The sequence below is a fragment of the Bos mutus genome, chromosome 13, assembly GCF_027580195.1.
Source record: "Bos mutus isolate GX-2022 chromosome 13, NWIPB_WYAK_1.1, whole genome shotgun sequence".
NCBI lineage: Eukaryota > Metazoa > Chordata > Mammalia > Artiodactyla > Bovidae > Bos > Bos mutus.
The window spans coordinates 20,232,360-20,250,028 of NC_091629.1; the positions used below are offsets into that span (position 1 = coordinate 20,232,360).

General features: G+C 54.9%; 1 protein-coding gene across 1 annotated transcript in view; it reads left to right on the forward strand.

Moving 5' to 3' along the window:
* The window catches only part of PREX1 (phosphatidylinositol-3,4,5-trisphosphate dependent Rac exchange factor 1), a 181,481-nt gene extending 166,377 nt beyond the window's left edge, over positions 1-15,104 (forward strand). Inside the window, exons 30-40 of the mRNA XM_070381077.1 lie at positions 78-206; positions 1,809-1,850; positions 3,442-3,659; positions 5,490-5,589; positions 7,650-7,793; positions 7,887-8,001; positions 9,433-9,499; positions 10,536-10,708; positions 11,215-11,317; positions 11,568-11,635; positions 13,370-15,104. Of these exons, the coding sequence (XP_070237178.1) occupies positions 78-206; positions 1,809-1,850; positions 3,442-3,659; positions 5,490-5,589; positions 7,650-7,793; positions 7,887-8,001; positions 9,433-9,499; positions 10,536-10,708; positions 11,215-11,317; positions 11,568-11,635; positions 13,370-13,412 (1,202 nt within the window). The 3' untranslated portion in view covers positions 13,413-15,104. The remainder of the gene's footprint in view (positions 1-77; positions 207-1,808; positions 1,851-3,441; positions 3,660-5,489; positions 5,590-7,649; positions 7,794-7,886; positions 8,002-9,432; positions 9,500-10,535; positions 10,709-11,214; positions 11,318-11,567; positions 11,636-13,369) is intronic.
* The last annotated feature ends 2,565 nt before the right edge of the window (positions 15,105-17,669 follow it).

Consider the following 17,669-nt stretch of genomic DNA (forward strand, 5'->3'; position numbering starts at 1 on the left):
GGGACAGAGGCCTCGGTAGCACCATTTCTCAAAGCTCCCTGGCTCTTTCCTGCCCCTCTGTCACTTTCCTGCTCCAGAGTTCAAACAGAAAGAGGAATGTACAATCCGTGGCCGGAACCTGATCCAGATCAGCATTCAGGAGGACCCCTGGAACCTCCCCAATTCCATCAAGACCCTGGTGGACAACATTCAGAGATACGTGGAAGGTCAGTCGGGCAGGGAAGGCTGTCACGTGGCGGTCTTGTGGCCTCCAGTTCTCAATGTGGAACATGGGAGGGTCCACCTCTGTGCCCACGTCTCTCTAGGCCCAGGGAGAGGACAGGAAGAGCCAGTGCCGCTTCTCAGGGCCCTGGGACAGTACACACGTGGTCAGGGAACTGCTCATCTGGGGTGCCTGGGGCCTTCCTCGCAGAATCAGGAGGCTGAGAAGGCCGAGCTTGTTCCTTCCCAGCTTCCAAAGCTGTGGATTCAGTTAGGTTTCTTTTGTTTATGATCAAGGTTACAGGTGTGTGTTGAGGGGAGAGAGGGTCCTTATCAGACTTGGGCCTCCAGGTAGGTGTGGATGCTCTAGCATTAAAAACTGTGAATCTGCTTCCAATACTTGTCATCTGAAAGCCCACATGCAAGTCTAGACATCTGGCTATTCTTGAACAAGCAGGCGATCTGGCAGTAACAGGCCTGCAGTCCTGCATTCACACTTGCTTGGAGATGAACGGTGGCCTCCATCTTTAGGTTGGGGAGGGGAGCCTTCAGGCCAGGTGGACCCCGCCATACCCCGTGGCCCAGGGTCTGCTTCACGCCCCTTATGTTACCTGCCTGGCCCTTGGCAGCATTTGAACCTGAGGCTCCTGGGTTAGAAGGAGCCCAGGCCAGGGAGACATTTGATCAGCATAGCAGGGGGTGCTTGGCCCCAGGCTCATGCCCCCAGGAACAGCCCACTCTGAGTTGGAAGTCTGGGTTGGCCCTGAGCTGTCCTGTTTTCCAAAGCTGTCATTGGTTAAGAACATGGATTCTGGAGCCAGATGGCCAGGGCTTGAACCCCAGCTCTCCCAATTATTGGCTGTGCGATCCTGGCAAGTTTCTTGACGTCTCTGTGCCGCAGTCTCTCCACTGTAAGATGGGTCCACAGGGCGTCTTCCCTTATGTGTTGCTGTGAGGAGTGAGTGAGTCAGTACAAGTAAGGCACTTGGTACAGGTCCTGGCACACTGTGAGTCCTCAATAAGCAGACGCTGGTGTTCCTGTCACACCAGCCCTGCATCTTGGGGCCTCCCCAGGATAGAATGTATCACAAGAGCCCAGACCCAAAGGCCTTTCGGTTTTTCTAAGCCCCGTCTGGGCCCAAGAGCCTTTATGTGAAGGAAAGAAACCAGGATGTTAGCCTGTGTCTGGAAGGTCTGAGCTTTGTCTGCATGTGGGCAGGGCTTGGCCATGTAGGGTGGCGTGAATAAGTACCTTAGGATGCGTGTGAACTTATGTGAGCACCCATTGTATATGCCCACGAGCAGGTGCGAGGTGTGGGCTGGGGGCTCTGGCCCAGGAGTTGCAGGGGCTGGTTTCAGTCTTTGTTCGGCGGGTGTATATAAACAATTGGGGTGCAGATAACAGTTGGGGTTTCACCCCCTGGATGTCCGAGGTTTCTGGGATCCACCCAACACTCATTCAAAGCTTCCTGAACCTGGCTGCGTGTACCCAGAGCTTCACTGCAAAGCGGGGCAGAGTACGTGGGCCGGGGGGCAGGCTGGGCTCTGTCGGCATCTTCTGCTTACTCCACTCAGCCCTCTCCCTTCTCGGTCCCTTCTCCTTCCAGATGGAAAGAACCAGCTGCTCCTGGCCTTGCTGAAGTGCACAGGTGAGGGCTTTGAAAGGGCAACTGTCTGCAATGTGCACATGCCGGGTACACCCGGGAGAGGCTGTCCTGGCAGCTGGCGCTCGTGACTGCAGCCCAGGGAAGGCCTCTCCTGCCGACCAAGGTTGACTTCCACAGGGTCCTTGGGGCTTGCCTGTGGGGGAGGTAGCCCTGTGGCCTCTAGCACCTTGAGAACTTCTCGGACCTCACTTCCTCCTCCTGTGTCCAGGGGACAAGTCTCAGGCCCTGGAGCTAGGAGCATTCTCTCTTGTCACCTCCCAGGCCTGGGCTGATCTCAGTGAGGACCCAGCATACAGCACTGATGATTTCAGAGGCTTTCTGCCGGTGGAGCCCTCAGCCCCAGCCTGGGGCTTCCTGCCCTTGCAGATGGTGGGAAGGAAGAGGGGCTGATGGGCGCCCAGGGAAATCTTGGACGTGTTCTCTGTCCCATCCTTCCAGAAATTCTCAGCCATGGGGCAGCTAGAATAGGATCTAGGTCAAAATTGGGCACGGAAAACCTGTTGGATGTTGCCAGTTATCAAAAATAATGCCTTTCAGGGAATTCCCTGGTTCAGTGGTGAGGACGCCGCACTTTCACTACGAGGGCCTGGGTTCAGCTTTTTTTGGGGGGAAGCTAAGATCTCGTAAGCCGAGTGGTGCAGGCAAAAGCAAAACAAAAAATCCCTTTCTGAAGATTCAGTTCAGTTCAGTTCAGTCGCTCAGTCGTGTCTGACTCTTTGCGACCCCATGAATCGCAGCACGCCAGGCCTCCCTGTCCATCACCAACTCCTGGAATTCACTCAGACTCACATCCATCAAGTCAGTGATGCCATCCAGCCATCTCATCCTCTGTCGTCCCCTTCTCCTCCTGCCCCCAATCCCTCCCAGCATCAGATAAGAACCCTAAATGACCAACTGCCTGAAATTGGCCAGTTCTGCAAATCACATCACAGGCAGGGGCCAAGGAATTGGAGGTAGTGGGGAGGGATGATAGGAAGAAAGTGTACTTCTCAAAAACAGAGAAAATAGTAAACTGCCTTTCTTCAAACATGGAGCTTGTTGTCATTGTCATTCTCAGTCAAGGCTGAGACATTCCCTAATAAATAAAGGAACAGCTGAAGGTAGGGGTTTGGGGCAAGTGTTAGGGAAATCACAAGTTTGTTTTTTAAAGATTTTTTTTTTTATGAGGATCATTTTTTTTTCTTAAGTCTTTACTAAATTTGTCACAACATCGCTTCTGTTTGATGTTTTGGTTTATTGGCCGTGAGGCCCGTGGGATCTTAGCCGCCCCCCAACCTCCTACATCGGAAGGTGACGTCTTCATCACTGGACCACCAAAGCAGCCCCTGTTTTATTTTTATTTTTTTAAATAGGCAGAGGGGTCATTGAGAGAGTTGAGTTTTGACACAGATCGGCTTGCTTTAGGAGAGTCAGTTTTTAAAGGAGTTGGCTTTTGGTGCCGGGGGATGGAGAGAATTTTGGCAAGTTGGGCCCAGATGGGTGGTCCGGTTAGGGGAGAGGGGGCTAGCTCGGGGCCTCGGGGTGCCAGCCTGCTGATGGCCCCGCGTGGCCCCTCTGCCCCCTCCACCCGCAGACACAGAGCTGCAGCTGCGGCGGGACGGCATCTTCTGCCAGGCCCTGGTGGCCGCCGTGTGCGCCTTCTCCGAGCAGCTGCTGGCGGCCCTGAGCTACCGCTACAACAACAACGGGGAGTACGAGGAGAGCAGCCGGGACGCCAGCCGCAAGTGGCTGGAGCAGGTGGCGGCCACGGGCGTCCTGCTGCACTGCCAGTCCCTGCTCTCGCCAGCCGTGGTGAGTGGGGCCCGGGGAGGGCGCGCTCCGCCGTCACGCTCCTCGTTCGTTCATTCACAGCGGCTCACTGAGAACCTGCTGGGTGCCCCTATTCTGGGCACCGGGGACCCGGCGCTTGACACACAGCACCATGTCCTTATATCAGGAATGTTATATCCTGACTTTGGGGAGATCGAAATAAGTAGCCAAGGACATGGATGGTGTAGACCTCTGGTCCTCACCGGGGCAGTTCTGCCCCCAGGGGGCATGCGGCAACGTCTGGAGACGTTTTCGGTTGACGAAGAGGAGGTACTGGTGTCTGGTGTGTAGAGGCCAGGGGAGGGGCTGCTCCTCCAGGGTGCTCAGCCACCCCAGCCCCCAGCCGAGAATTATCTAGGCCCCAAGTGTCAGTCGTTCTGCAGTTGAGAGACCCTCATGTATAGTGATAAGGGTTAAGGAGAAGAATTAAGCAGAGGAGGGGGCAGGAAGGTCTGTGGGCAGTGGCAGTTGAAAGTGTGATAAGGTGGCCACTGGGAGCCTCACAAAGAAGGTGACCTCTGACCCAAGAACCAAAGGAGGGGAGGGGATGAGCCATCGGACCCTGGGGAGGAGCCCTCCAAGCAGAGAAGACAGCAGGTGCAAAGGCCCTGAGGCTGGAGCAGGCACGCAGTGTTTGAGAAACAACAAGGTTCCCAGTGTGGCTGGAACAGTGAGCCCAGGGAGGGGCGGCAAGTCCTGAGAACCCCCCGGGGTCTGACTGTGCGGGTCTTGCAGGCTCTTGTAAGACTTTGGCTGTTCCTTCAAGTGGGTGGGAGCCAGGGGAGGGTTTTGAGCAGAGGAGGGACAGGATCTCACTTTGGCACTTAAAGGATCACCTGGGGCTGCGGGGTAAGGGCAAAGGCTGGGAGACCCGTGAGCAGGCGTTTGTGATGATCCAGGCGAACTTCCTCGGTGCAAGTAGCTTCTGGTTTAGCCCTTGCAGGAGCCCCAAGGCAGGTCCTTTATGCCCACTTTTTAAGGATGAGAACACTAAGGCTCAGGGAGCGGGTGTGAACTATGGGAGTCCTATGCTAAGCCCAGTTCCCCCAGCTGATCTGCTTTCTCTGCATCTTCTCTTTTATCACTCGTTGCCCTGCTTATTCACTCTCAGGGCTCAGTATCAGGGTGGGTCCTTCTACCAGCCCCTGGGGGTGATGGCAGAGCCAGTGACTCAGCATTGTGGGGTACCGGTACTTAGAGCCAATGCCCCCCAGGAATAAAAACCTTCTCTGTGGTATTTGTTCCTCTACCCGCACGCCCAGGTCGGAGCTCCCCTGGCTTCTGCAGCTCTGAGCCTCCTAGACATTTTCCCAGGTGGGAGGAGAAGTCACAACTGCAGGCTGGTTGGGAAAGTGTGGCCTTGGGGTTCCCTCTGCTGGCCAGTGCTGCAGACGGGCGCCCGCCTGATGGCAGATACCTTCTCACTTGATTTCTGGACGTGAATACCCAGCCCTCACTTTCCTTCTCTTAGATGAAGTCACCGAGACCCAGTGTGTTAATTCATCAGTCGACAAGATATGCAGGCTCTGAACTGGGTGCTGGGTTGGAACGGTTCAGTGGGATTGGTGGGAGGGCTCAGGAAAGAGAGCCACCCGGCACGTTAGAGCAGAGGTGGGCTCTGACCTGGAAGAGGTGGGACAGGCCTGGAGTGAATGTGATCTCCTCTCCAGCTCTGGAGAGCCCTGCACAGGACCTCCTGCCTGGAAGGGCCACAGCCTGGTGTGTCAACCGGAGTTGAATCGCAGCATCTTGAAATAAAACCCGGGGCAGGGGTGGGGTCTGAAACTCCTCCACCCTGTCTTCCTCCTGCAGAAGGAGGAACGGACCATGCTGGAAGACATCTGGGTGACCCTCTCGGAGCTGGACAACGTCACTTTCTCCTTCAAGCAGCTGGATGAGAACTGTGTGGCCAGTGAGTGATTCCTCCCACCCCCACTGAGAGAGTCGGGGTTCTGGGGTGGAAGGGGCTGCTCTGGGGTCACCCTGCCCCTCCCTCTGCCACCAGGCCAGCTGCCTAGGGTTGACCTGGGACCCAGTGCTTTCAAACCGCCTGCTCCCAACATATGTGGGAGAAGGGGGTCTCGTTTCATATAAGCCCAGCCATCTCCAACAGCACTTAGGAGGGAAGAACAGCCAGGACCCAGTTCTTAATGAAAACTCCCAGAGATAACCTTCTTTGGAATGAAGATGTGTTAAGATTTTCTAAGAACTTAACACCATAATTTTCTTCTTTCCTTTCGTTCTCCCTCCCTCCCCCCATCTTTCTGCTTGCCCACACACTCATCCATTTATTAATCTACTCATCCATCCACCCATCTATCTATCCATGTATTCATTCACCCACCCATCCCTCTACCTCCCTCTACCCATTTACCCCATCCATCCACCATCCCATCCATCCACCCCCTCATCCATCCATCCACATCCCTATAATTACGAGCACATCCTGTGTGTAAGGCTCAGTTTTAGGTTCTGGGGCTGCAGTGGAGAGAGACGTGGCCATGGTTTCTGCCCTCCTGGAGCTCACAGTCTAGCCCAGTCTCAGCCCTGACTGCACTGGGATACCCCGGGGAGCTTTTCAGATACTGAGGCTTGGTCCTACTCCTGGCCCTGGAAATTTGGATTCAGTCTGTGGGATGAATCCTGGACATTGGGATTCTAGATAAGTTTTCCAGGAAACTTAAATGTACAGCCAGGACTGAGAACCGCCGGGGTCAGTTCTAGAGCCATGGTTCTCTGTGATCCCTGGACCAGCACCTGGAGGACTGTTAGAAAAACTAATTCTGGGCCCCATCCAGGACTTCCTGAATCCAAAACCGGAAGTAGAGCCTAGAAATCTGTGATAATAAGTTCTCCTGGTGATTTTGAAGCTAGTTTGAAGACCTGGACACAAAGTTGAGCTGACTCTGTGAGCTAGTGGAGGACAAAGGAGCCTGGTGTGGGGTCACAGAGAGCTGGACATGACTTAGCAACTGAACGCAGCAGCAAAGTTTGAGAACCACTGGTCCTTTTTTTTTTAATTGTTGTTTTTTATCACCTCCCTGAGGATCCTATTTAGACAATTTTTTGCTGATCGCCACACACCCCCATGGGGCTTCCCTGGTGGCTCAGACAGTAAAGAGTCTGCCTGCAGTGCGGGAGACCCAGGTTCCATCCCTGGGTCGGGAAGATCCCCTGGAGAAGGGAATAGCAACCCACTCTAGTATTCTTGTCTGGAAAATCCCATGGATGGAGGAGCCTGGCAGGCTACAGTCCACGGAGTCGCAAAGAATTGGACATGACTGAGCGACTTCACTCACACACCCCTATGAAGTTTTAGTATGATGGATAAACTATATATCCGTTTAGGTATTGTATGTATGTCTGTGCTTTGTACATGAAAAGGGTAATGTCTTTTTTGCCTTCCCCATAAGAACCAGTTTTCACCTCCTTAGAGGCAATAGCACCCTGTTGAGAATATGTGGACTGGAGTCTAGTTGGACAGTGAGTTTTGTTTCGGGTGCCTGTTGGAATTGGTTGACAGTGGCTGCCTGTCTAGAGGCCAAGTTGGGCTCAGAGAGAATCACCGATTGATTAGTGATGTCTGCACAGACATGGGATGGGGTGCCAGTGCCACCTGGCCGCGTGCTCTTCCCTATGGGTGTAAGCAAGATACAGGTGCTGTTTGAAGGCAGCTTCTGCCCGGTGGAGGCCCGGGGCTACCGGGCGAGGGTGCAAGGAACCTTGGTGAGGCTCTGAAGACAAACGTGGACGACTCCCCAGCTGGACAGAATCAGTGTCAGGTTTAAGAATTAAGCAGTGGAAACAGACCTGTTGAGGGAGGGGAAAAGGAAGGTCAGAGGCTGCTCCTCTGAGCGTGGGGCACCCCTGGACGGGAGGGCAGGGAGGCCTGTAGCCGCGGCTCTGAGGTCTGAAGGAGGGCCTGAAGCTGCCCTTACAGCTGTGTCCCTGGCCCACCATGTCCCCCCACAGATACCAATGTCTTCTACCACATCGAGGGCAGCCGGCAGGCACTGAAGGTCGTCCTCTACCTGGACAGCTACCACTTCTCCAAGCTGCCCTCCCGCCTGGAGAGCGGGGCCAGCCTGAGGCTCCACACTGTGCTCTTCACGAAAGGTGAGCTGCGGAGACGGGCCGTGGGGGCCCACGGGGAATGGCTGTGTCCGCTGGGAGCCAAGCACCTGCCTCGCCCATCTTCTCCCTTCACAGCTCTGGAGAACATGGAGGTCTCGCCTCCTCCAGGCAGCCAGGCTGTGGAAGATTTGCAGCAGGAGATCAATGCCCAGTCTCTGGAGAAGGTTCAGCAGTATTACCGCAAACTCAGGTACCTGCATGGGCCTCGCGCTGGGGCCAGGATCCTGGACACTGTCACCTGGAGGGGGCCTTTGCGTGGAAGGCACCAGAGAGCCCCCAGTGCCTGGGCGGGCAAAGTGCCGTTTCTTGAGCACCTACTGGGTGTCAGTCCCTCTGCCTACACGAGCTCCTCAGATTCTCACAGTAGTTACCTTTCTAACCCATTTTACAGATGAGGGAAACTGAGGCCCAGGGAGCACACCCAAGGGATGCAGCTAGACACTGGCTGAGCTGAGCTTTGAACTGGGTCTGCTTGGCTTCGTAGCAGGTCCTGCCAGCTGGGAGGAGATGCCTGTTTCATTCTGCATGGGGGAGGGAGCTGTGATGGGGGGCCCTAGGATCCTTGAGCCTGTGAGTGAGGGGTGTGACCCCAGGGCCTTGGCCCTGCTCAGAGGAGACGCCCGCCAAGGAGAAGAGGAGAGTAGGGGTCACATTCACCAGGAGGAAGCCTTGGGCCCAAGGAAGGAGCCCCACTCCTGCTGCCCTGACTCTGGCCCCTTCCTCCTTCCGCGTCACCTTCTCCCGCCATGAAGAAGGTGGGCTGAGAAGCAGGACACCAGGGTGTCAGGGTGTGGTAAGCGGGCCTAGCCCAGCTTTACCATTCGGAAATGGGAGAATGATACTTTCATTTGTCTGTGCAGGGAGAACAGTCACCTCTGTTATTACATCTGGCATCTCTTTGGATCGATCAGTGCCATCGGTCTGTTCTCTGCCGTTTGCTGAATATTTAAAATATGGTCTCTGTGATCTGCATTCATCCCTTCCTTCAGCACCTGTCAGTTGAAACCTTCTGTGGGCCAGGCTCTGTTCTGGGTGCTTGCTTAGGAGTCAGCAGTGACTGCACAAAGCCTGTTCTTGATGGAGTGTAGATTCTAGAGCAGCCATGGCCCCTGGACCCCACCACCCCGTTTTGTCAATAAAGTTTTATTAGCACACAGCCATGTTCATCCCTGTATGTATCGTCTATGGCTTCTTTTGTGCTGCAACAGCAGAGCTGCATAGCATCTCTAGAGAGACAGACTGGTCCACACAGCTTAAAATGTCAACTATTTGGCTGAGTGCTATTCTAGAAGGGGAGATGAGCAATAAACCAGTAAACGAGCAGTGTCACATGTCAAGTGATGGTGGTGTCAGAGGAGAGACGCACCAGCACGGGAGAGAGAGTGGGGTGCTGATTCAGATGGGCAGTCGGGGGAGGGGGCATTTGAGGACCCTTCCTGCTTCCTCCTGGGCTGTTGGAGGAACAGGTGACTGTGGGCATGGAGAGCTGTGTCAGCCACTCTCCCTGATTCGTTTCGTTGAGTTGTTGGGAGACAAAGAGGCTGTGGTGGGGCAGGGGCGGGAGAAGGGGATGGGATGGGGGGTGTGGTGGCCCCAGCCTCACACTTCTCATCTCTTTCAGGGCATTTTACCTGGAACGGTCTAACCTGCCCACGGACGCCAGCACCACGGCGGTGAAGATAGACCAGGTGTGCCCTCTCTCCCCTCACCTGCCGTGGAATCTGGGCAGGGCCGGGGGTTTGCCGGGTTGGACAGTGACCAGGGTGACAGCCAGAATGCTGGCTGGGACACTGCCTCTGCAGTCCCTTCTCCAGGACGTCTCCTGGGGTCCCCAGCACCCTCCCCATTCTAGAAATTCCAATTTCTCCCTGACCCGCTTTAGAATTCCTTAGATGATGTGTTCTCCCTGGCACCCACTCCTTGCAGCATCATTCTGGGGCTAGAGCCCCACGCCGGATATGGCCATGCAGTGTTCTTTTTGTTTGTTTCCTATTTGTTGCCAGCATTTAAAAGTCAGAAGATTTCCCATAAAACAGAGGCTTCTGGCCTATCCTGAGTAATGGAAAGATCTGGCTGTTCCAGCCACGCTCCTGTGTGTCACACTCGGCCGTCTAGGGGCTGTTCCCCCAACCCCTGACCCACCCCATCCCCTGCGTGCTCCAGGCCTTTCTCCTTCTGCCCAGGCACTACTGGGCCTCAGTTCTGAGGGTACTATGGGGGCTCCTGGCCTCAGGCTGTGAGGCTGGGGCTCCAGGAGAAGGGGGCACGGCCCTTTGGGGGTTTGTAGTCTGCTGGCAGAGTCTTAAGATGACACAGAAAGCCTTGGCCAGAGTTCTGTGCCTGCATTGGCAATGCCCGACAAGCCGGGGAGCAGGGGGTGGAGAGTGGGGTACTGACTGTTCCCGGGGGGAGAGGCTGCCGTTTAGAGAGGACGGGGATGGGGAGAGGCTGCCGTTTAGAGAGGACGGGGAGGGGCGCTGGCTCTTGGCTTCACCTGTGCAGGTGAAGAGAATTTGATGGGAGGATAAGGCCTGAACCATACTGCGCGTGCCGAATGCCAGCTTGTGGGGCAGCCGCAGGGGTCGTGGAAGAATTCTGGCTCAGTCACCCGGTGACAGAGTGGGGAAGACAGCTGCTGTGATGGAGCTTGATCGGAGGTGAAGACTGGGGCAGAAGGCCGGGTGGGGGGCCTCCTTTGACCTTCCCGGCGTGTGCACCTCGCAGCTGATTCGCCCCATCAACGCCCTGGACGAGCTCTGCCGCCTCATGAAGTCCTTGGTCCACCCCAAGCCTGGTGCTGCCGGGAGCCTGGGCGCCGGCCTCATCCCCATCTCCTCCGAGCTCTGCTACCGCCTGGGGGCCTGCCAGATCGCCATGTGCGCCACCGGCATGCAGAGGTGCGCGGATGCACAGTCGGCGGAGGGGAGTGGCCGGACGTCTAGGCGGGTGGGGCCCCAGCGTGGGGTGAAGGAGGGCGTGGCCGGGAGGGGGCTGGGCGTGCCTCTGCGGGTTGGGGCCCCAAGATGGGAGATGAGGCCTGTTTCGAAACCTGGTTTTTCCGCTCCCTGTTGAGCCCAGACAAGGCCATGGCCCACTCTCGGCCTCAGTTTGTCCTCTGTGAGATGGGACCTCAGGGGAAGGTGGTCCTGGGAGAGCTGCCGAACTTCCCAGCCCCCTGACTCTGGTTGGCGTGACCGAGCGGCTGAGCCGTCTGGTTCTGCTGGAGCATCCATAGAACACGGGCAAGAATGGGCGCCCGTCTTGGTTGGAGCCGGGCTAGACCACTCTCTCGCTTCTGTCCGTTGTCCCTGCTGCTCCGATCGGGGTTTTGGGTGCTGTGTGGGGGGCAGGACGTCGCCCACGTCTCACGTGCTGCCCCCCACCCCTTGCCACCCCACTGCAGGAGCACCCTGAGCCTCTCCCTGGAGCAGGCGGCCATCCTGGCGCGGAGCCACGGGCTGCTGCCCAAGTGCATCATGCAGGCCACAGACATCATGCGGAAGCAGGTAAGGTGCCTAGGCCCCAGGGCCCTGTCAGACTGCAGGGGAGGTGCCCAGGCCTGGGCGTGGTGGGTTCACAGCCCAGGTGGGATGAGGGGCCACCTGGGGATGGGGCTGATGACCGTGTCCCCTCTGGAGGGGCTGCAGATCTTAGCTTCTGGGGATCTCCCAGTCACCCCACCCACACCCACACACCTCCTCAAGCGCCCTGCGCCCACGAAGAGACAGCTGGGCCCTCACTGTTCTCTCTTTCCAGGGCCCCAGGGTGGAGATTTTGGCCAAAAACCTCCGGGTCAAGGACCAGGTGCCCCAGGGCGCCCCGCGGTGAGTGGCTGTTCCCCTCCACCCCTTCCCTCTGCTCCCTTCCTTGGGGTTGGCCTCACCGCAGACAGATGCCCTGGCATTCAGATGGGTCCTCCCCTCTCATTTATGGGATCCCCTACTTTGGGAAATGGCAAATAGGACTTAGTCTGTTACCTCCCAGGGCTCCCACTTTGGCTGGGAAAGTGAGGCCGGTCCCAAGTGAAGTGTGGGGCAACTATCTGTGTGCCCCACCCCCGCCAAACTTGCTCACCCAGTGCTGCTTCTCTGCTGCCCTCAAAGCCCTCAGCCCACCTGCTTCTTCCTGTCCTCATGGCCTCGTTGTCTCCGAGTCAGTGTCAGACCTTCTCATAGCACTGTGCGCAGCCCCCTGTCCTAGGAATAATTCATTTTAGTGCGTTTTCTTTCTCCATCCACACTGTCCTGATTTGCTTTTGACATCGGCCCACACTTTTTAAATAACTTTTTATTTTGAAATAGTTTGACCACAAGAAGTTAGAAAAATAGTACGGAGTTTTCAGGGGTCCTTCATGGAGCAATGCCCCGCCCCCCCCACCAGGATAATGTCTCATGTAACCACAGGACATTGTCAAGACTTGGGAAACGGTGTTGGAGCAATACAAGAACTCATACAGATCTTACATGTGTTCCAGTAGCTTTTGCGTACACTCTTGGCCCATGTTGCTTTTAAATACTTTTCAAAAATTTATTTCTTTATTTTTTATGAGTTTGGCTGTCCTGGGTCTTGGTTGCCGCGTGTGGAATCCTCATCATGGTAGGCAGGATCTTTAGCTGTGGCGTGCGAGATCCTTACTTGTGTGTTCCTAGTTGCGGTGTGTGGGATCTGGTTCCCCTACTAGGGCTGAACCTGGGCCCCCTGCATTGGGAGTGTGGAGTTCCAGCCACTGGACCACCAGGGAAGTCCCTTAAATGCTTTTCTATGTCACTTCCCCTGCTCCAGGCACCATTCCCATCTCTTTACCTATGTTGACTTATTTGCTTAAACAACAACTCTGTGAGCAAGGTACTCGTGTTATCTGCCATGGGCAGTGGGGACAGTGAGGCCCAGAGAGGTTAAGTATCTTGTCCGAGGTCACACAGCTAACACACAGAATCAGAGCTGCCCTTCTGAACCCAGACCATCCCCTTCCTGACCCCTGTGCCTTCCTGCTTCCCTGTCTTGTCTGTGTCTCTGTGGCCATCTCCTGTCTGGTCCCCCTGCCATCCTTCTCGCACGGCATATATGCTCTCTCCTGCTTGAAACCTCTTAGTGACTCCTTCTTACTTGAAGGTGGGGCTCAGAATCCTCCCAGTGCAGAAAGAAAGCCAAGGCAGGTCTGCACGTGCTGCAGGGAGAAGCCCCCAAGATGTATTAAATGAAAAACTCCAGGGGCAGAGTGCTGGGTCTACTTGGCCACCATTAGTGTGGAAAAATGCACAGATACCCACACGTATAATCACACACCCACATGCGTATCTTGACACACACGGGTGCACGTGTTTGCATTGTATGTGTAAACCCCTTGCCAGTCTGGAGGGAGCAAGACTGCTGAGGGGCGGGGACTGGCCTGCTGGAGCAGAGTGTGGGCGACCTCAGTAATTTTTTACTCTGCATCTTTTTACACCTGCTGAGTTTTGCTTTCTGGGCATGATTGCACGTTCACATAAATCACATGTTGCGACGATAATAATAACGGGCCGTGGCCGCCCCTCATCCTCTTCACCTCCATCCACCAGGCTCTACCGCCTCTGCCAGCCACCAGTGGATGGAGACCTCTAAACGCCGAGGTGCCTGATGCCCGGCTGCATCCTCTGGAGCTGGGGTTCACAAGGACACAGGGGGCCACGCGGCCTTCTCCAGAGCTGGCCCAAGGCCTCCACTCCGCCTGCCTCGAGATCTGCCCGGCCTCCTCCATCATGTCACCTCCTGGGAGGATAAACGGTGCCCTGACTCGTGGATGAACTGGAGATTGGCCCTGGCCCAGCACATTCTCCACACTTCTGCCAGAAGCCAGAGGGGGTCCTGGGGACCCACAGAACTGATGGGTGCCTCCAGGGCCTAGGCTCCTGTCCAGAAGTCCCCAGGACACAGGGGAGATGTCAGGGGCGCTGCAGCTGGAGGCCCGTGGCCCCAACTCCCTCGGGATGACTCAACCTGCACTTTGGAAACCCCTGGTTTCCTTCTAAGCCCACATTCCAGGTGACCACACATGTCTCTTCCTCACCTTAGCTTCCAGATCCCCCTCTAACCCTGTACTAACCTCCCCAATGGACTCAGAAAAGCCAGACCTCTGCCAGGAAAGACAGAGGGACAGGGCACAACACTTATTACCAAGAGGATGGTTGAAAGCCACCCTGGCTTCCTCTATCAACGCCATTAGAACTGGAGCCATCAGCCCAGGGCACAAGATTTGCCCCACTTTATTTATATGGCGTGAACTCTCTATGGTTTATTTTGGGATTTTTATGTTGTCATTGGTTGTGTTGAGATTCCCACCTCACCCCGTCCCCCGCCCCACCGCCCCCCAGGTTGTGTGAGTATATATTTGCGTTTTAAATTTCAAAGAAAGCTATATTGTCTAACAGGGGACCAACATAAAGTAGTATTGACAACTTTTCCCAGTTCTACTAAAAAAAAGAAAAAAAAAAACTAAATTATTGAAAATTCAAAAAATGTCAGTATTTCATCTTTTTAAGTATTAGGGTCTTAAGATCTTGCTTACAGGTATCAACTAGGGTTCCTTTCCCCACCCACCTTCAGTTCTCTAGCCGTTGGCCTGTATTAGGGTGAATCACTTTGTTCTTCGAATGACTGGCTCCAAGGGTTTCAGAGGTGGCTGGGCCAGGCCTGGGGGCTAGAGGCAGTTGAACCATCCACTGGAGAGGCAGTCCCACACCAGCGTCTGTCCTCTGTGGTAGAGGAGCTGCTGGCAAACCCTGAGTGGTGGCTTCTGTAATTTATTTTTTAATGTTAATCCAGAGCAAGGCAGCAGCAGGGCATTTGGGACTTCTCAGCCAGCCAGAGAGACAGGAAGCTACCCTGCCCACCAGGGCACAGGAACCTACACAGGATCTACCCCCTGTCCGGCCCCCTTCCCCACCCTCCCCACCCCTGGAGTTTGTCCCCTCCAGCTCCTGTCACCAGCAGGGACATGCCTTTCCAGCCTTGGCTGATGGGTGAAATCAGGTGTAGGTTTCCCTCTGCCCTGCAGGCTTGAAGCCGCATCAACATCTTGGCTCCCTGAATCCCCAGGAGTCACCTTCCCTCTCTTGCCACCCTGCATCAGATTGCAAGAGGTGAGCTTGTCGCTGGACAGAGGTGGCCTGATACAAATATAGGACCCCCATGGCAGAAAGGGAGAGGGTTCCCTGCGGACAAGGGCGTTGTGCACTGGTTTACTTTACAATGTACAGATCTTCTCATTCAATTCATGATAGATTTTTTATTATTATTAAAAGTTGGTTTATAATACAAAGATCCTGATCTGTGGTGGGTTCCTTCAGGGGTGACCCTGGTGGCATTGGGGATGGTTGAGCCTGCACGTGTCATAGGCAGAGTAAGCAACGGCCGTGAAGATGGCGCGGAGGACGGTTCCATTGGTACCGTGAGTTACCGCACTGAACCTCAGTTTCCTCCTCTAAAATGAGGGTAGTATGTATATATTTTATGCAGGGGAGTGGTGAGGACTACCCGAGATCGCGCGGTGGGTCTGCATCTCAGATGGGCCAAGAAAATCACTGTCTTTATGTATGTGTATTTCGCCTTTGTTTTGGGTTCTGAGTACTCATTTCCGTGTGATGGTGGAAAAAAGGGACTATTTCTCTAGGCATTCCCTTGCCTCCTGCTGGTGTCCTGCCAGGACTCCCTGTCTCACGTGTGCCCGAGGATCAAGGTGGTCTGAGGGATGGGCCATCCTTCACCCCAACCGCAAGGTCCATTCGGTCCGGAATCCCACGGGAGTGGAGCTCCAAATGCTCAACACATGGTTGGCTGGTTCCTGGCCAATCAGAATTCACACTGGCCACACACGGGCCAATCAGAACAGAGCCCTGCAGATATGGTACCTCACACTGGGTCCTGTGGTCTAGGTCCCAAGGCTGTCCACGGGTTCTCACCTGCCAAGGCCCTGAGCCATCTTTATGAAGCTGCCTGGGTCTGTCTGCCCAGGCAGAGAAATCTAATCCTCAGGCCTGAATTGTCTGCCCCATGCCTTTCCCCGTCTCCCTCCCTCCTCCCTACCCTGTTCCTTCCCTCCCCATCCCTCTCTCTTCCCTCCTTTCCCACACTTTGGAAAACACTGAGCTCTGTGAAAGGCTTCTTTGAGGGTGCCTTCCTCTTGAAGCCCTCACTCTCATGGGCGCGCTTGGGGCTTCCCTGAGTCCTGCCATTTTGGACGAGAGCCCCTTCTCTTTTCATCTCTTTTCCTTCCAAACTAGCTCTCAGAGCTTATTCTCTCCAGACCCAGGCTCTGGGTCTCTCCCGGAAAGAGCCTCGTGTCTTTCAATTACAGGTTTCGAAAGACTCAATAACGTTATAGATGAGAGTAGATCCTGGTGGGATTTGGGGCACAGTGATGGACTGATTACTTGAATTATCTGAAGCCTGTATTTGGATCCCGGGAAAATCACTCTAAGGGGAGAACCATCACCTCGATATATATTTGGGGTCAACAGGGAGGATTTGCTGCCTTCCTCCAGGCAGACACTTACAGGAAGCAGAAGTGTCTCCCTGTTTTGCACCCAGAGGGCATGCAGCAAGATGAGTGAGTTTTCCTGCAGTGAGGGACACGGGCAGCTTTGGTTTGGAACTGAGAATTAAGGTCTCTTCAGCCTTGAGCAAGTCACCTTCCTTCTCAGACAACAGAGCTGCATCAGCAAATGGGGTGGAAGCCTGGGGCTGTTTCTTGCTCTGGAAGGCCTTTCTCGGTACAAAGTGCAGCATCAAGGCCTGTTACAGAGAAGGGGTGTTTTGTAAATGACCAGACGTCTTGAACTGGCGGTGAGCAAGCTGAAACTTGGAAACTGATGTGGTTTTGTTTTCGTTTTCCTGATATTTTGAATTAGAAGCTCAAGAACCAGCAGCTTTCACTTCCAAATCCTGAATTTGGGTTTCTTTTGAAAATTCAGACGCTCTGGTCCCAGTGGCCCTTGTGGGACCATGTGTCCTGCCTGGTCACACATCACCTGAAGCTGAGGTATGGCCACTGCCTTTGGGCAAAGTCAGTTTTCCATCTCCCACCCGGCCTAACACACTCCTTTACCTGATTGCTCGTCTCTGGGATGGCCCTACCTGGGCGAGCTTGGCCAGTGCTGGCCTCCTGAATCTCCAGATCTTTGGCTCTGGAGTTGCCATGGCGATGTTGGCTGAGAGAGGAACTGGTGACCAAGAGTGGCTGCGCTGACCAACGGAGCATCGAGAGATGGGCGAGTCCCTGCAGCTGGTGAGTCTCTCGACCCCCGGTTCTCTGCTCTCCTGCTTCTCAGTTTATCCACCTGTCAAATGGTGCTGACTTAGACACAGTCCCTTGGTGTGGGCTATGTTGGGGGCCACTCGGAAAGCCAAAGGTGGTATGGAGTGTGTTGGCCACTTTGTGATTGTATCTAAATGTAACTGCTTCTCTATTTACCGTTCTTTGCCATCAGTGAAGCACCCCGAGAGCAGGAGTCACATCCATGGTATCTGCTCTGTCCCAGCTCTGGCCCAGTGCTGGGTGTCAGTGAACCACTGATAAACAACAAAAAAGAAGGCTCATCACTGTCAGAGCCAGCAGCCCATATCCTAGCTGCATGTGGCCAAAGCACATGCCTCTAACCACATGCTCTGCACCTGGCCTTGTTCTTGGACTGGGCTGGATTGTTGAGGACGGGGAGGGCCTGGGCTGAGACCTTTGAGGTCACACATCTTCAGACATCTGTACCTGGCAGGCTGCTGTACTTGCTGAGTGACCATCTCGTAACAAGTTACCATCTCAGTTTCCTTCTCTGAGAAATGGAGATATTTGCATCCAAATCTAACTTCCTGGGGATAGACGTGGTA